The sequence below is a fragment of the Chelonus insularis genome, unplaced genomic scaffold (genome assembly GCF_013357705.1).
Source record: "Chelonus insularis isolate UGA/USDA-ARS -01 unplaced genomic scaffold, ASM1335770v1 scaffold_303_pilon, whole genome shotgun sequence".
Taxonomy (NCBI): Eukaryota; Metazoa; Arthropoda; class Insecta; order Hymenoptera; family Braconidae; genus Chelonus; species Chelonus insularis.
The window spans coordinates 739,507-759,103 of record NW_023276792.1 but is presented as its reverse complement, the minus strand read 5'-3'; the positions used below and the strand labels follow the sequence as shown (position 1 = coordinate 759,103).

General features: G+C 28.8%; 3 protein-coding genes across 5 annotated transcripts; 1 reads left to right on the top strand and 2 right to left on the bottom strand.

Moving 5' to 3' along the window:
* Positions 1-39: 39 nt before the first annotated feature.
* Positions 40-4,486, bottom strand: bon (tripartite motif-containing protein bonus). Of its 2 annotated transcripts, XM_035093939.1 has the most exons (6): positions 1,770-4,486; positions 1,599-1,682; positions 1,360-1,519; positions 1,102-1,285; positions 875-1,027; positions 622-795 (listed from the first exon to the last, which is right to left on the bottom strand). In XM_035093939.1, exons 1-6 carry the CDS (start codon positions 4,108-4,110, stop codon positions 622-624), a joined length of 3,096 nt encoding a protein of 1,031 aa, XP_034949830.1. In that variant the 5' UTR covers positions 4,111-4,486. The 2 variants fall into 2 exon arrangements, with proteins under 2 accessions (XP_034949829.1, XP_034949830.1); XM_035093938.1 differs by having other exon boundaries at positions 40-795; positions 1,599-4,485.
* A 70-nt stretch (positions 4,487-4,556) lies between these two features.
* ric8a (ric8 guanine nucleotide exchange factor A) lies at positions 4,557-7,311 on the top strand. Of its 2 annotated transcripts, XM_035093942.1 has the most exons (8): positions 4,571-4,634; positions 4,713-4,817; positions 4,914-5,053; positions 5,147-5,250; positions 5,329-5,612; positions 5,700-6,267; positions 6,347-6,614; positions 6,692-7,311. In XM_035093942.1, exons 2-8 carry the CDS (start codon positions 4,740-4,742, stop codon positions 6,813-6,815), a joined length of 1,566 nt encoding a protein of 521 aa, XP_034949833.1. In that variant the 5' UTR covers positions 4,571-4,634; positions 4,713-4,739; the 3' UTR covers positions 6,816-7,311. The 2 variants fall into 2 exon arrangements, with proteins under 2 accessions (XP_034949831.1, XP_034949833.1); XM_035093940.1 differs by having other exon boundaries at positions 4,557-4,817.
* A 3,191-nt stretch (positions 7,312-10,502) lies between these two features.
* On the bottom strand, positions 10,503-19,492 carry LOC118073452 (B-box type zinc finger protein ncl-1-like). Its single transcript, XM_035093954.1, has 8 exons — positions 17,636-19,492; positions 17,230-17,561; positions 16,442-17,151; positions 16,194-16,364; positions 15,845-16,095; positions 15,411-15,768; positions 15,085-15,317; positions 10,503-14,917 (listed from the first exon to the last, which is right to left on the bottom strand). The coding sequence occupies exons 1-8, from the start codon at positions 18,317-18,319 to the stop codon at positions 14,813-14,815; spliced, it is 2,844 nt and encodes a 947-aa protein (XP_034949845.1). The 5' UTR covers positions 18,320-19,492; the 3' UTR covers positions 10,503-14,812.
* Between the last annotated feature and the right edge of the window lie 105 nt (positions 19,493-19,597).

Sequence of the window (19,597 nt, the reverse complement as noted above, 5' to 3'; positions counted from 1 at the left end):
CATTTTGTATAATAATAATTATTATTGAGATGACTTAAAAATAAATGAATGAGTTAAGAACAGTGTCTATACATTTTGATGTAGTCAATTTCTACCAATAAACATCTAAAGTATTGATACATATTTCATTTCAAGTGGTCAATGGAATAAGAATGAAAATAACTAAAAATAATAAATAGTTATTAATCATGTAATTTAAAAATATTGCTATAATTTAAAAAAAAAAAACATTGTTGATTACGAATGGAATTCAGTATGCTATGAAAAATATTGAATTGGAGTGTGTATCCGTCGTATAACTTAAAAGTGTGTATAAAAAAGTGATAGTTTAAATTATATACTGTATATGAATGTCATTTTACTGCATAAAATTGTGTCTATCTACTAGACTTATTGTAACCCGAATCTGATATAATCCATCTTTAAAGTTAGTTGAAAGTTAATTATTAAAAATTTGATCATACTATACATATTAATCAAATAACAATAAATGTTCAACATTTTAAAGTAAAAATATGTAACTCATTAACCATGGAGAATCTCGTAGCACATAATAAATTTTACAAATGTATAAGATTTTTAATTTTAAATATTGTTTTTTTTTCTAATATTAAAAAAAATTCAATCGTTGATTATTCGTCGATATTTTCGATTTGGTGGAAATACCTCTTCATCTTCGTCAGCATCAGTTGTTAAGAAAGGATCATCGTAAGCATGATCTGGTGCCCATTTAAGTAATAATTTGTCAAAGAATTCTTCAAGGCTACGAGCTTGTTGATAAATTTGAGAATCAACCTATTGATAATGAATAATAAATTAAATGAATGTTTATAAAAAAATTAAGCTAGTAAATTTTAGAATTTATTTTACTTACCGGATTGTATTTAAATGCGTTTTTTAGCATTAATCTTATATCAGCCATTACTTGTTTAAGCTCAGTGTAATGGTTTGGATTGTCGGGTTTTAATTTATCTCTAATTGTATCTAAAGCAATTGGTTTTTTGATGATCCGATGGTATTCTACAATCTAAAAATTTAACAAAGAATAAAATAATAGAATAATTTTAAAAATTTTCATTTATAAAAATAATAATGAATTACCTCCGGAGAAACCACTTCTCGAAATGGAAGACTTTGTTCATATTGACAATACAATTCCAATACAATTCTTTGAGCTATTCGTAGCTCTTTTGGAGTCATCATATCCGATCTTTTACTAACAGGTGGATCTTCTGAGCAATCCAAAACATTCGTACATAACATACACTGCCAAGTCTCACTTTCACTGAAATAAACAAAATTTAAAAATTAAAATACATATTCATTGAATAAAGAAATGTTGAAATAGCATTTACTTACTCTGGAAACGATTTTAGACTTGGGATATGACAGTATAAATGAAAAACTTTTGGACACTTATCACAACAAAGTACCGCGTCTCCACCATCCATACATACAGCACACCAATCTTCATTTGGATCGTCTTTAACTAATGATGATGTTGTATTCTTCAAATCATCTTAAATAATGTAATTGAATAATTTTTAACTTTTTTTTTTAAAAAATAAAATATGCGATAAACATTATAAATAAATTACCTGAAGGATTTTCATTAATTGAAAGAGTTCCTTCATCAGTTGAACTATCTACATGTGAAGTATCCGTTGGATTTTTCTGCGACTCTGGAATTACTAAAATACCATTAGAATCTAACTTTGCAATGGTAAGCATTAAATCAGTAAGCGATTTTTGACAAAATTTATCCAGACTTTTTTCATTTTCATCTGTTTTCCCAGCAAGTACAGGGCTCGGTGTTTTTGGAATTGATGATGTTACAGTTTGGCCATTAGAAGTCGCCGAAGTTTGAGTTTGATGTATTTGATCACTGTTATTTTCATTATTCTTATGATTATTATTATTGTTATTAGTCTTATTAACAGTATCGTTATTGTTACTATTATTATTACTGTGGGTATTTATTTGTTGTGTCTTTAACATAATTTTATAAGCGTCGTTAGGTACAACCGGCATAGATTGTAAAGTTTGGGCTGACATCCGTGGCTGATAAGGTGATACAGTATTAGCGGTTTGAGGTATATGCCAGCGAGCAGTTTGTTGATAAAATGGATAATTTAATTGTTGGTTCGCTACAGATGTTGGATTTATTTGTTGTACTCGACCTCCAGATACCAAAGCAGGATTCGTTGGTTGATATATAGGAGGTGCAGCACGTGAAACAACATTTCCCCCTGGATATCGATATCCTGGCGGTAATCTATATGCAACATGATTAGATGTAGCTCTGAAAGGAGGTGGATTGTGAGCTAAAAGTCCACGTAAACTGGAATTTTGGCTGAGTTGTTCTAGATGAATTTGTTGTTGAGGATGAGTCGAAGATGTAACCTGTTGTTGATGACCATTTCCCACTCCAGGACGTTGATGAATAATTAAGTGGGAACGTATCGGCGTACCATTGTATGGCACACCGTACGGCATTCGTTGGTGTTGTGTAGGTGGGGAAGACCTCGGTGGTATAGTATGTGCAGAATATGGTGGAGGGTAGTTCTGAGATTGACCAGACATCTGCGTTAAAATCTGCGAAGGTTGGGATTGTTGCGTGGATAATTGTTGTTGAGTAAAAGATACTGAGGGAAAAGGACTCCCTGCTTGGGTTGTATTCATCTGTAGAGCAGCAGATGTATTAGGCTCTAAAGTAGATGTGAACAATGGTACAAGTAGTTTTTGGTCCAACGGTGTATCATTTGAAAGAGTCGTAGGTGTACTAGTTCCGGATGCTGGAGAACCGGATGGATACACTCGGCCATCAACTACGATTGCCCCGATTGAAGAAATAATTTTTACTAAATCTGGAACTTTTTCGAGAGATAAATGAATCCTTACAGGAATTTCAGGATTTGGTATATCAGCTCGTCGATTTTTTATTCTTTGTAAATGCCCAACTATAGATTTTTTGCTAAAAAGAAGTTCTCTATCAGACCCTTTGTTCAATGCATAAGTCACAAATTGAATGCAGTGATCAGTTAATTTTGATAACTGATCAAGAGCGTCTTTTTTTTCATTCAGTGTTGTCTGTTTCTGATCACATACCTCATTTAACCGCATTATTAATTGTTTTCCTCTTGTACTTATTGCTTTTGTCAATTGAACTACCATTTGTGTGATTTCATGAACTAAACTTTTTTTCTTATCTACAATTAAAACTTGACGATCTTCAATAACTTTCATTGCGCTCTTTAATAATACACGTTTATAAGAAACTTCTTTAAGCAAAGTTTCCACACTAGTTCTTGCTTCACCCGCTAATTCATGAATAAATTTATATTTATGAAGTCTATGATCACCAAGCTGACAATCTCTACATGTTAATACACTACAAATTTGACAAAATAGAGACAATTGTTCATGAGGATGAATAGAGCAGTATGCGTCATTAGATGAAGATTTTTCATTCTTTTTCATTCCGTCTTTTTCATTAAATACTTCATTTTTTGGCTTTATGGTATGATCTTTAGTTATTTTCAATCTTTGATGTGCTAAAACACAATTTTGACAAATAAATTCTTCACAATCAACACACCAGCTGGTAGCTGTTGCATTATCATGGCAATTAGTGCATTTCTTTTCTTCCTCAATATCTTGAATGTCATCATCTATCACCTGATTACCGTCATCATTCATTACTTTTGAAAAAAACTTATTTTCAATTAAATTTTCCTTCTGACTCGCAACATTACATGCACGACAAATAATAAGATTTCCTTCTATTACAATATCATTGTCAGCATAAACATGATAATCATTCAATTTGCTTCCAATGCATGACGAACAAGTAGCATGAAGACATTCTAATAATTTTGGGTTATCTTCAACTGTGAATGTTTTATTACAAAATATACATTTAGTCAGGAAACTGTGAATTTCATTCTCTTGGCCGTCAGGCGTACAGACGCTTCTTTGCTCTGGATCATCATCATTGGATACTTCTTGTAACTGCGACTGTTGAATCTCTTGATTTCCCGCTTCAACGGGCTCTTCTTTAACCACAGACATTGGTGTCGTCGGTTGAAATTCATCTTTGTGTTCTTCCATATTATAAAAAGATGTCTTTTAAATTGTTATACATGCACATAACCTCACAATAATAAATTATTTAGTATAAAAAATACTTTCACTTTCATTTTAAAGAATCATTTATTTAATTTTATGCTGTGCTTTTGACTTTCTCCAAAAAGTTTATCAGTAAATTACTGAAGGTTATATACATCCTTCACTTGTATTATCACTTATTTATGTATAAATTGTAACTTTTTTCTACTTTGTAAATCATATACAATTGTAAATCACATGATTTTACATTTTGACTGATGAATTTCTAATTTTTAGAGCACTTTTAAGACTATACTCTGTACTCCGTTTTACTATTTATCTATAGTCAAAGTCAAGCGCACTTTCTCCATAATAGTAGTACGCTATAATGTAAGTAAACAACTAAACATTACCACACTATATATGACCTCCAAAAGAATTATAGTTTTGAGTATAGTGCAAACAATTGCAGAATAGAGTAAAATTATTTATGAAGCTCTGACGTTTTTGGAGTTTGTTGTTGACAGGTGTTATTGATACGAAGATTTAAAAATACGTCACAATTTTTACTTATGAAAAATGAAACTGTAATTATTTTTTAATAGGTCAAATAATTTTAATTGCTAACGGAAATGGAAGTGTTCATAAATAATATAACAACAGAAAACGTTTCTGAATTTTCCAAACATTTGGAAAAGTTTTGCAAAGAGGTATGTTTTATAAATATTTGTTAATTTTTTATTAAAATTTTATTTTTTAACTGATAGAATTTGCAAAAAAATATTAATGTTTCTATATAATTTCAGAATGCACAAACAATGCAATTCCCAGAATTAAATAAAAATAACTTGAGAGAAATGCTTTGGAATATATTAATGAAAAAATTAGCTGATGAGAAATATTCTGAAATACATGAAAAATGTATCGAAACTCTACGAATTCTTAGGTAATTATGAACTTTATAACATTTTATTATATTAAACCCTTGATGGATAATTGAGATTTTTGATAACGGTTTAATTTAATAATTTTTTTCTAGTCGAGATAAAACGCATCTAGATGATCTTATAACCGATGAAAGACTAGAACTCATCGTTACTAAGGCTGACTTGGTGAATTCCACTACTTCTTTAAATAGCAATGGTTTGTATTAAAACTGTTCAATAATTCTTGTAAAAAAATATAAATAATCATCAAACTTTTTATATTAAAATGTTTCAGTAACATTAGAAGCTGTGAAATTATTATGTAATTTAATTTACAATTCTGCTGGTATTCAAATACAAATAGCTAAAGTCCCTTGGTTAGCTAACTTAATCAAGCGAATAAGTATTCATAACCAGACTGCATCTTATAAAATGTTACTATTTGATGTGCGAATCTTATTTTTAGTCACAGCATTGAACGTAACATCTAGAAATATTATTAAAAATCAATTAGATGGTAGCAAAGAGTTGACTAATTTATTAAAAATTCTCTCTGATAAAATAAGAGATGGATCCAAAGTACGTTAAATAATATTTATATCATATTTATTATATTGTTAAAATTTTTTAAATATTCATAGTAATAATTAATGATTTATTTTATAGGATATTGTTGATATATCTTGTGAGATATTGAAAACTCTCTTCAATTTATATATTATCGTAGATGAATCTAATGAAGATGAGAAGCAAGAATCTATAGAATTAATACATATTTTGCATAAGTTGTTAATCTTAAAAAATTTTGAATCAAGAGATGAACTTCTAAGTCATGTAGTTAATTTATTAACCGTCATACCAAGTAGTTGTTATGACGTGATTATTTCACCAGTCGAGACGAAATCTAAAACTACTGAAGTTTATGAAAATGCAGACATGTCTGCAATATATGAATTGATACAATTTTTAGACAGACAATTAGTTAATCAACGCAATATTGTAGAAAATGTTTCTCCCATAGTAACAGCTCTATTAAAACTTTCACGAAGTAAAAGATTGATAAGGAAATATACAAGACAGAAAGTATTACCTCCGTTACATAAAAAAGACATTATGATGCGTCCTGAAGAAGGTTCAACTCTCAGGGCAAAACTTTGTAAACTATTGACTTCGCCATTAACGGAATTAAGAGGCTTAGTTGCCGAATTCTTATTTGTCCTATGTAAAGAAAATGGTAAGTTTTTATTATGTCTATTTCGATCATTAATTTATAAATCAATACAAAATTTAAAATTCTTATCATTACGTTTTAGTTGGTCGAATGATTAAATATACTGGATATGGTAATGCAGCAGGTATGTTTGCTAACAAAGGACTTTTAAATTGCAAACAACCTAAAACTGATTATTCATCTGAATCTGAAGAAAGTGACACAGAAGATTACGCGAAGTATAAAGAAGCTATTGATCCAGTTACTGGATGTTATGAACAACCAAAGTCAAACCCATTCGAAGGCATGAGTGAAGAACGTAAAGAATATGAAGCAATGAAACTAGTTAATCTTATCAATCAACTAACAAAGTATAAAACATTTTTAATATCTTTTATATTTAAAATAGATAAAATAGAGATATCATTAACTAACATCTATTGTTTAGCGAGGGACACGTGCGACCTTGTACTATTGGAGAAGATGGTAAACCGAAGCCTGTCGAACATGTTTTAGAGCTGCAAGGAGGTTTCAAAGATAAGCTTAATATACATGAAGATGAGTCTGGATAAATGTTATTGATTAATATTTAATGATTATATAATTTGTCAATATTGATATATAATAATAAATGATGCTAATACAGAGTAACGTAATATTTATTTACTTTATTGAAAAAGAACAAAGAACAACGTTACGAATTAAATAATTGGCAGGAAATAAAAATATAACACTTTCCAAAATTACATGAAATATATACAATTTTGGTAAATTGTGTTATGTGCTTTGTGAGCATCACAATATATATATATGTATATATTATATAGTAATAATCATAATCATAATATAATAATTATAATAATAATAGTTATTGCATCGCAGCCTATGCGCACACAAGAGTGTATGATTTTTAATATGTTTTGGAAACTGCATAGTGATATTTTTTCTTTTGATAATATCTTAATATAGGATAGGGGTAATACAAATTGACAAGATTTATGGCAAAAATTCAGTTTGATATGGTCAAACAATGTATCATCAACAAATAATGTTTCATTTTTAAAAATATTTTTAAGGCTAATTTTTTTTTTACACAATCCATCCTATAATAAAATATTTTCAATTCCATACAGTCGAGCAATGTAAATTGCAATATTTCTTTTTCTATAAAGAAGCTGTCAAAATAAAATGATTTATTGCTTTTATTTTCATGTTATTTTTAAATTTTAATAATTATTTATCTACTACATTTGATGTTATATGAATAATCAGCTGTATTATGTAATCATTGCATTTTTTCAAAGCTCGACAGTACTTTACAAATATATAAGTAGCAAATGTCGCATATTTTTTTAGTTAATATAATACGGTATTGTAGATTAAAATATCTTCTTTTTCATTTATTTTTTTTTCTTGTAAAAGTGTATATAGATGTGTACACGTATAATACAATACAACAAATTTAAATATACTTTATATAAAAACGAAACTAAAATTTTGTAGGTACAAGGTAGAAAAAAATTACGGAATTAAATAAAGGCAAAAATGAGAGCTTTTCGTTTGATACAGACTAGTTTATATAAACTTTGGGGAGAGTTACAAAAAAAAAATTATTTATTGTTATTGTGAAAAAGATCGTCCATACAAATTGCGTATGATAAACACAAAAATACTTCTTGTAAATCAAATTCGTAGCGAAAGAATTTTTAAAAATATTTCTTATTTTTTTTTAGTACAACCGTTGAAAAAATAGTCTTTAAACAAGCTGAAGTTTTTTAATAGCAAATATGAATAACCGTGCGGTTTGAATAATATTAATCTAAATAATGCGTTTCATCGAACAATGCTCCTTGGCATACCGATCAGCATATATATAAAAAATATATTGGTATACACACTTTTCATATTGCATACAATTTACCATTTTTATCTCGTGTTGTACTATCCTTATGCAGAATATTCTCATTCGATCTGCGTTTTCGGAAGTATAAATGTACCTCTCGCTTTAAATATTCCTTAAATCTCACATTAATCTTGAAAATATTTTTCCACTCTAATAAAAAAAAAATAATAACCTCTGACGGTTTTAATCGATGATCGATAATATTCTCTTGTTTTTTATTTTTTATATCAAACTTAATAAAAAATATATTTGATATATCTGATACTGATGATGTATAAGAGAAACATAAAAAAATTTTTTCGTCTATCGTATAATTGAAATTTAACAATAAATTCTTAATACAGTAATCGATGCATAGTTCGAGAATGATTATCTTTTATAATGTCATTATTTTATAATTTTAAAGTTAGAGTGTACGCAATAGCAACACTTGATGTAATTCTACGCAAAAATTGTCTCGATCTACGAACGGTGTACATTAAGTTTTTCACAATATTTTTGTATTTTTTTTTTTGTTTTTTATATAATCATCGAACGCTCAAATGATAAAGTTGTACGTCGAATTATTTTATTTTTATCTCAAGAATAAAACACTCATTAAACAGTTCAAAACTTGCAATAACTTTGCGCTATGTTTTTTTATACAGGTGTTACAATAGTTATGATATTATGATAAACATTGGTGTCAATAAATAGAATTACCGAGATCACAAGAAATTTAAAAATTGTTATTTTTTTTTTTACATTTTATTGTTTTTTTTTTTATTTTATCTTTAATTCTGCTAACCCTGACGTACAAGCACACCTATGGAATGCAACTGTATAAAGTATATAACGGTGGTCATTTTGATATGTAATAACCAAAGTACCTCCAAAAAAAAAGAAACAATCTATTAGAAAAAAAAATGATAAAAATATAAACATATAATAATATTTATTAATGGTAATATAATTATCATAATCATTGTAATAAAATAAACAAAAATCTATTGAAAGGCAAAATTATGACTTTTATTAATATTTATTGTATTTTTTTTGTTTGCCTTTCTTTGTTTTCACTCAGACTATTAAGTATTATATCAATTTAATAACTAATTTAAAATAAATAAATTTTTTAATACAACACTTGAGGAATGGAAACAAAGGAAAAAAAACCTCTTCGAACTTTTATATGACACATGTCATTACTTATTAACTAACGATACATTACATTAAATATTTGTACTTCGACTGACTAATCAAAAATTTTTTTATCGTTAATATTACCTTATTTAATTTTTTTTTTTTTAATTTAAATATATATCTTTTAAATCTTATAATAATTAATGCTTAATATTTTCACACAACAAAAAAAATTAATAAGCAACTAATAAATAAATAACATACTCTACACAAAAGAATAATATAATATTATCATTTTTGGCACTAAAGAATTGAATTCTTGCATTTTATAAAATAAAAATAAAAGTGTATCAAATAGGACCAAAATTTTAACTTCAAGTACAATAATAAAATTTACATGTAATAAAACAATGAATTTAAAAAAATTTAACTCGATTTCGATAGGACAAATAAAAAGTAATCTACCCATTAATTACTACTCTAATTACGATAATTAGTTTACTGTAATTATTCTTTCAACAATGTTTTCCACGAAATATCAATCAGCAAATACCTTCCAGTTTTATGCCCAAACAGTAAATATTATCTATTACATAGGGAATGTAAATAATCACGCAATATATATACAGGATGAATACGACTAAAAACTTTTAAGACTTCATTAAAAGATCTTCGAGTGTAAAATCAAAAAACTAAAAGTTTTCAATTAATTCTACCTGTATATATATATATATATATATGTATATATGTACAATGTACGCATGTAGTTATTAATATTGACGTTAAAAACTTCAAATATTTTTTTTACTGCTAATTAAAGTAATATTAACTTCTCTTTTATTTATTTTTTGTATTTTTTTTTCTTTTTTTTAAATATTTTTTAATGATAAAACGACACATGTATATTATGCCGTGATAAAGCTAAACATTATATGTACATATAAGGAGTATTCGAAGAGCCAAAAGAACGATCAATCATAATAATTAAAATTATGACATTGATAATAATGACAATAACGAAATGATAAAAATAATGAATGAAAATACTATAAAAAGTGTGAATAATAAAAAATAATAACCAAGGATTATAAATTGTTATGAAACAAAACGATTGGTAACAATAATGAAAATAATGAAATTGAAATGAAATAAAAATATCAAGGAATATGCAATTATTAAAATTAAGAAAAAAAATTCAATATAAATCTTATAAACCGTAGAGTTAATGGTATTGTTGATTTAAACTCCGATCGGTAGTCATATTAGTAAAAATTTCATTGCATTAATTTGGCAGACGAAGAAAAATTTTTGATGCAAAGACATCGTTTTCTTTTAAATATGCACGCTTATATACGTTAAATAGCAAACAGCCAATGGAACACATAATGCTTAATGCACGAGAATACAAATAATAAATTATATAATAGTTGGGTGTATATGAATGATTAGGAATAAAAAATACTGCTTTTAAAAAAACTATTATTGTATAAGAAATTATCGACATTTACTTTTTACGCTTCCTTCTTTCGATTCTTTCCCTCTCTTCCTGAAACATATAGACGTAATATTTTTTTTTTCTAAATTTTCATCGATCGATATTGTTTTCTTTTTTTTTGCTTTTAATCTTGATATATAAATTTTAAATTAAAAAATTGAGACATTTAAAATAGAATAATAAAATAATTGATATATTAATTTTCATTGCACGAGCCAATAAAAAATTATTTAGCTTCTTTCAATCTCTTCAATTATTAGATTTCATGAATGAATAATAATTGATATACGTTCATTTATTTTTTGAATTTTCACGTTTTCTCAGTTATAATTAATAAGTCAATGTGTTTTTTTTTTAAATATGTATAAATATATACATATATACGCATATATATATTTATAATATGTTTTAATTAAACTGAATGACTCTAAAACTGTTCCTAAAATTTTTATAGCATAGTCAATATTACTCAATGATTCTAGGAAGACTATGATTAACCGTAGGCTAGAATTCTCAGTTTATATCGTGTTTTTTTCATAAAATCCTATCATCTGATACCAATAATTGTGTATATAGAAGATGTTTGTTGAAAATATAAGGTCAATAAAATAGGAGTAGTTAATTTTTTTCTTATTATCAGCTATACAAAATACCGATGATACTGATAGTCTGATTAAAAAACTGGTAAAATCTTTTTTGGACAAAAAAACCGATTCCAGATATTATTTTTCCAGTTCTTTGATCAGTTGATTTAAATGTTAAATCTAAAAACAGCAAGTTGAATTTAAAAATTGAACAACATTTAATCGAGTTTTCCAGATCACGGAAATTTTGTTACTGTTTATTTTTTACTGCTAATGTATCATTTCTCTAAATTGTTTAACTACTTTCCATATGTTTAAGACATTCGGTGAATAGTGGATAATTGTAAACTAATAGTGAATATAGAGTTCGTTGAGAATAATAAGCAATTGTCATCCAGTGTCAAGCTCAGATTAGAATGCCTTATATTGAATTTTGTTATAGTCCCGAGGTGTTTTTGAATGTGTTTTTAGATGTAATGCGCTATATCGCTTTACTTTTTTTTTTAAATATTTTTTTATGAAATATTGCTTTAACAGTTAAGCAGAGTGTATCTATTACGTAGAGTGTGATTAAAGAGATATAATTCTAAACATATTAGGATAATAAGACTTTTGAGATTGTAAAAATCATCAAAAAATCTATCACAATTACCATTTACGTAACAAGTAATCCGCTTTTTTTTCGTTATTTTAATTATTATTATTTTTTTTTGTTTTCATTTACTTCTTTAAATATTATTGTTGTAATTTAAACATCAAGGCAAATAAGGGGTGAATTTCAACAGTGGCCTAAATTAGCCAAGTAGTCTTCCACAGATAAAAATATGTAAATAGAGTAAATCTATACTAAAATATTCAAGTATATATAAGGTGAGCGTAATATAATAATTTTGTGAGGTAAAAGATCCTCTTTTTAATGGTCATCCATTCGTTTATGCTATCAATTTCGCCTGTAATTTTTTTTTAAATTATGCTTTAATTTTAATTCATTATTTAGCGTACCGTTGGAGACTGTTGGTGGGCGCAGCGTGTGTCGGTATCGTTGTGCAAATCAGACCTGAACACACCGTTTTTTTTTTTTTAATTTATTTATTATCTATGTATCTTTAATTATTATTATTGTTAGTATTATTATTATTATTTATCTTTGTAACTTATACTTTTTTCTAATTAATAGCAAGACAACTCCAGCATTTAATTCAGATTCCTCAGTAGTTTTCTCTAATTTATATTTACCTAACAACAATATCAGAGACTCTTTAAGGACACAACTTATCCTGACGATACTATTATCACAGGCATTATTCATTTATAACTTTGCTAACCATGACTATTAAATATCTTTTGAAATTTAATTTATTTGTTTTTGTTTAAAATATTCTCGTCATTCATACTCGTGTTGTGTATAAAATAAAAATTTCTAGCGATATTCCGATGAATATTAAATTAGTAAGACATTGAATAAGTTATAATATTTAGTACTGATTTTTTTAACGCTTTCTTCTGTTTTTATTTACTTCTTTTCTTTAATTGTCCTTACTCTTTTTTTGGATCATATAGTCAATTTTTATGACTATTAATTTCTTATTCATCGGATTTTCCATGGAATTTTCATATTCCATTATAATTTATAATAAATATGTAAATATTCAATACAAATCAATTTTTTTCAAAGCTCAAATTTACGCCTGAATATACTACTACTTAATGTTTAATATGGCGAGAAAGTATATATCATAAATATGAAATAACTATTGATAAATATATATAAGACAACGTAGCAATAAATTGTCAAATACATGACGCCCAATTAATTGCACGCTGTATCGTTTCTTTCCATTCTGTATTTAAATTTTTTTGTTAATCCAATTATAAGGCTGATCATGTAAACAACCCTAAAAAATATGTGTTTTTCTATATTATTTGCATTTTTTATTTTTCAATGAATGGCTTTTGTCACTTTTTATATCTTTACGTTTCTTTTTATCAATTACCCTTGTATAAGATACATAGACGTTATTCTAGTCAACAGCATATCTGCTGATAAAATTGAAAGTATCATCTATAAAGTATCAATTTTATACAGAACAATTTACAAGACCACACATGGCGGTAATACAGAAAATAATAAAATTAAAAAAAAAAAATAATAAATGATTAAAAGAACGTGATTTATAAGTAATTTTTCATCTTATAAATCCCACCAACATACCGATTTCTTTCTTTACTCTTAAAAATTCAATGTAATTGTTAAACTATGAGATATATCGCCTAGCACCACGACCAATAATTCACACATATAATATCTAATTTTCAAGGTAATATATATATTTATATATTTATGTTCAATTTTTGTTTTTTATTAGACAGCAATGTCTTATAATTATTATTCTTTTCTCGATGATCTATTAACTTATTTTATCTTATGAAATTGTCAGCCCAAGGATATCAAAGATGAATAGTGCAAGTATATAACAAGTAGAACAAAGATTTTGCAATCTCAAAAGATAAATGATTTTCCTGGGGCTAACAAAAAAAACATAAATAAAATAAATTGGAAGTCCTTAAATTGTTTTTTTAAATCATCAAGATAAAGAATAAAATAAAAATTTAATTTATCATTGATGATGATATTGATCTTATTAATTATTTGAACTGTTTTAAAAACTTCAAATAATTTATATCTATTTCTTAACAATTATTCTCCCTTTCTTTTAACAAGTTACACAATTATAAGGAAACAGAAAAGAAAGGGAGTGATTTCGAGCATTTGAAATATTTGAGCACAACTGATAAAACAGTATAGAAGAGGATGATGGTGCTCGAATAAGACTAGATTACTTTGATTTGTGATTTATTACTTAAAATACTGACATGTCAAAATGATGTCCAACGACCAATTTTGACAAAAAGGCCATTGTAAAAATTGCTTCGGCAGCTAATAAAGCAATCCGCGCTTGTCTACTAGCACGCAACGCACACACGCTTAATCGTGATTAGCCTGCAGCCAGAGGCTCCTACGGTACACTTAAAATTTGTCATTTTTAACCCCTTGGCAGTTTACCAAATGCAATTCTCTAAATAACTATTATACTGTGTTTGGTCGAAAATGTATGCTAAACTTTGCACCTTACCTTCGTTCCCTTTCTCTCATTTTTGTTGATTCAACTTTCTCTATTTAAAACCGTTAACGCATTAAAGTTATTAGTTTCTGATGTTTACTTTCATAAAACAGGGACGCATATTTGTTTCGTAACTATTAAAGCCGCATGAGATGTATTTTTTGATGATGTTGGTTGATAGAGAATATTCACTGTATGCTATTGCTTTTGATAGGCCAGAAAATAACTGGCGAAATGCCCAGGACTTGCCTGTTTTTCATCTTTTCGTTGGGAATACTGCAGTTTCAAAAGAAGTACTGCATGCAGGCGGAAGTTGCGACGTTATTAGTGGTCTTTTCTCACCTCATAATATGTAGAGAGTGTTTAACACAAGGACGTGGTGATTGTTTTTGGCCAATGTTACTATGTAACCTTCAGAAGTTATTTTAAGGCCGCAGCATCGTGATACCTGTAATATCACAATAAATATACGTTATCAAGCCATTAGCACAGCACTTAATTTTTATTTTATGCATAAATTAATTTTATTATAATTAATGAAGAACCTATTTTTTGAGCGAAAAATAAAATTAGTAGATAGATAAATGTTTTTTTTTTAATGACAAAAGCTGTTACCTTTACATAAGGACATTCAAATTCAGATATTAAAGAACCCTCTCGTGAATATACAGCAACATGAAAACGGTTTCCGTGAGAATCGCCAATCAGCACATCTCCAGCGTCGCTAATATCAATCCCATTCGGGAAGTTTGTTATATTTTCACAGCCGATACGACGCAAGAAATGACCTTCTTCATTGAATACTACAACACAATGTCCTTTGAAGTCACAAACAAAAAACTCTTTCCCTGAAATTTCAGTAGAGATACTTTATTAATAAAATTTGTTTTTTGAAAATTTAATGCAGTTCAACAGAAAGATTTTTCAAACAGTTTACTAACCACTTATGGCGATATCACTTGGTTCTCTCATGTAATCACTGCAATCGAACCAGTTAAGGAGATTACCATTATCGCTAATAACGAACACAGTAGGTGACACACTGTCAACAGCCACAATATGCCCTTGACTAGTGACAGCAAGACCTGCTACGATGTCAATATATCGAATAGCTATTTTTTTAATAAAATGTCCATTCTTTGTAAAAATTTGCATTCTAGATCGTTCATTTCCACGGTCACAGACCACAAATTTTCCACAATTCCTCATTACTGCAACTTTTCTTGGATACCACAATTGACCTTCTTCCTTGCCCGGAATTCCAAACAACGATTTAAATTGACCCATTTTATCAAATATCTAGAGCAAAGTTATAAAATTGATACTACAAAAATCTTTGATATTACTTTTTAAATTTTATAAATTATTTCATTACTTGAATTCTGTGATTGTTTGTATCTGCGACAATGATATCTTCATCAGCACCAAGACAAAATCCATGAGGTGAATTGAATTGGCCTTTACCAGGTCCAAGCTGACCAAATTTTGATCGAATTTGCATCGGTGTTTGTTTTGTGTTAGCAGAACGTGAATGGGTGTAATTACCAGCTCCGCTACCAGGGACATTAGCAACACTATTAGTTACTACTCCTTGCATATTGTGCATCGATTCGTTTTTAAGGTCATCTGAAATTTTATCAAATTAATTTCATCATATAGCATAAATGCTTTTATCTAATGTTCCCATCTAAAAATCCACTTATGGATATAAAAAAATTCCATACCTTGCCCTTGTGATAAAATAGGCGATGTTGAGTTTGATAAAGATTGAAAGCCTCCATTAAGAAGTGTATTTGCACTTAAAGATCCTAAATTGGGAGGTTCATTCATTACGGGTGATGGAACACGCCCTAAGACCAGACCTCCTCCACCATTTAACGTTGGATTTCCCAAATCTTAAATAATTAAACTCACAGAGTTGAATGTGTCAACAGTTAAAAGCATTTATTATAGCTAAAAAGCAAATAACTACCTTGATTGGCCAGAGAATTACTCCTAAGAGCTTCTAATTTCGCTAGGGCCTGTAAATTATTGATGGCATGGCTGGTAGAATTAACCGGAAATTCACCCGCGAGTAAATCGGCCAGTGTGAAGGACGGAGTTGGACTTGGGTTAGCGCTCGGCGCAACTACACTTGAGTCATTGAGATCCACTTTTTCTGCAAGACTTGCTAATTGTTGCAAATTGTACTCTTGAATACTTGTAAAACCATGCATTGGACCTGGAGGAAGAGAAACAGGTGGTGGAGGTTGAGGAACATTTTGTGGACTTGATGTAGGAGGTATAATGAAAGAAGGATCACCTTCAAAAGAAGATTGCATTGACGTAGGTAAGGAAATAGATGAATTAGTACTAATGGAATTAGGGCAAGGCATCGGCACTATTTGATGACTAGTTACAGCTGCCATTGTTGTTATAATTTCCGGTGATGTTTTAACGTTTGGTGTACTTTCGGTTTTAAATTTTCCAAAACATTCATTTATAACACTATCAAAATGATCATAATCTGTTTGAAATTCAATCGAAAATTTGATATTCGGCTTTGGGGTATTATTGATTAAATTCATCAGTTGAGTTGACACTAATCTTTTCAGGGCTAAAATTTCTATCGTGTCACCGTGTTCGAGTAGTCTTGAAGTAAAACGATTTGCATCTTCAATTTTCTCCTTGGTTTTATCCACACTAATAATGAACAATTAATTGATATCAAAATAGAAATATAAAACTTTTAATTGATTTTTATTCAAAAAATTAACTTACTTATGAAAAGTATCCATTACTTCGAGTTCTCTTTCGGAATGTAGTTTTTCTAGATTATTCAAAGCATTATCTCGACACTTTTCCAAAATGGCTTTATAACTTTGAAAAGTTTCTATTATAAGATCTTTTGCTTGATCATGTTGAGATTGTAGTTCACTTAATGCATTCTCAAGCTGTAGAGATGCTCTCTCACATTCCGATATCTTAGTTTTACTTTCAGACATCAAGTTGACTATCTCTTCTATTTGACGACCTTCAGCATCAGAGATTCTTTCGTATTGATGTTCTGGTGTTTTATGCTCTACTAGTAGACATTCATTGCAAATTGGTTCCTATTGAAAGAAATTAAAAATCATAAAACCTAGCATCATTTATTAATTAATATAAAAATTCTATTTTGACTTACTTGACATGTATAACAATAGAATTTCATATTTTCAGCAGGATGAAATTCACAAAAAATAGGCTTGTGAATAGGTACAGTCTTATTTGATTTTTTGAGATCCTCAAATGCTATAACTCTGTGGCTCTCAAAACATCGCATGTATTGATGAGCAGTGTTACAATTGGGACACAAAAAATTGGCACAATCAGAGCAACGTGCCACTGCACTCTCTTTAGTTTTGCAGGAGGTGCAAAGAACAGTCATGTTTTCTATTGCTGACATGTCTAAGATGTTAGTAAGAACATAGTCACAAGGTAACGATGCAGCTCCTTTAGGTCCCACGGATGTTTGTTGACCACATATTGAACAAGTAATTATTGAGTCAATTTTTGAATCATTCCCATCATTAATCAACTGCTTATCCAAACAGGATTCACAAAAAACATGTAGACAAGAGAGTAATCTGGGTGAGCATAACTTCCTCTCACAGAGAGCACACTCCTCATCTCTAGTATTGCCATTTTCATCAGGAATCTCTTCAAGTGGATCACCAGCATTGCTAGATATAGCTCCATCAGTTCTATCATTTTCTCCAATATTCCAATCGCCCATTAAATCTCCACCGTCAACTTCTTCACTTTCTTGCATGGTCGTCACAGGAGCTGGAGCAGTTGCTGTTGGCACGGCAATCGTCGACGATGCCATTTGTTACGTTTTATATATGTATCGTATTATTCAAATGTAGTTCAAGTATCCAACAACTTGTCCTTGGGCGTCAAATAACACTGAACTTCACCCAAAACGACCTCGTCTTCAACTTCAAACTCCCACCTCACCCTTCACCATCTAAATTTTTTTACTGTCAATATTTCATCCAAGTTTATTTCACTGTTTTACGATCCACACAATGTATAAGCTTATTGCGATTTCTGGATGTAATTTCAAATACGCCATGATAGATACGAAAAAGACAAAACACTTCTTCATACACAATACGACCGCAGTAGTAGGAAGATATAATTGACGTGAACGATGCCGCGATTTTTTTCACGATTAAATACGATTTGCATTTAACAACGAGGATATATCAGAAGATTACCTCGAGATCTTTATTTTAATAATTATTTAAAAAATTATAAACACAAGTATTGTATATTTATATATGATAAACCACACGAGCCTCTTTCAGTATACGAGTTGGTTGCTCGTTACGTCGATTGCGCTCATCCCTTACGTCTCTGCCCTTCTTGATCCCTCAATTCTTTCTCGTTGTCGTTGGTAGAATCACCGCCAATCGCGCACGATACGAGTTCACGATCAACATTTGTTTTTATCCCCTCTTTTTTTTCTTTTATTTTTTCAACACCTTTTTTGTTAATTTTTTAACAATTATTATTAATTTTTTTTAATGACTATAATTAAAAATTTTTTTTATCTTTTCACTACAACAAGAATATATTAAAATTTGTAAAACTGATCAATTACTACATGCAATTTTTCATTTCCAAAAACATTCAATTAAAAATTGCGTAGCACTTGTTCAACAGTCGGTGGACGAAATAATGCAGATATTTTACTGATCTCAGCAGTGTTACCCGCCAAAGAAATGATTTGATTTATTTAATAGCCGTTAGGGGGCTCAAATAGATAATTTCAAAAATCAATTTAACCTCAAAAAGTTTGCCCATAAAACGATATGCACATTACCAAAATTAGTTAACTTTTATCTATTAGTTATGAATTTCTAAAACGTTTTTCATTAAAATAATGTAGAGCATAATGAATAATCAATACAAGACCATTAAAATGCCAATAAATAAACCTTTTTTCAATGATTTAAACAAGCACATGCGCGAACTTTTGTACGTAAAGGTGTACCACCACATACTCTGACATACTCCAGCAATGAACGATGCATGTGTGCCTACACATATATGTAATATATGTATGTATGTAATTTTCTGCCAATGAAAAATAAGGTCA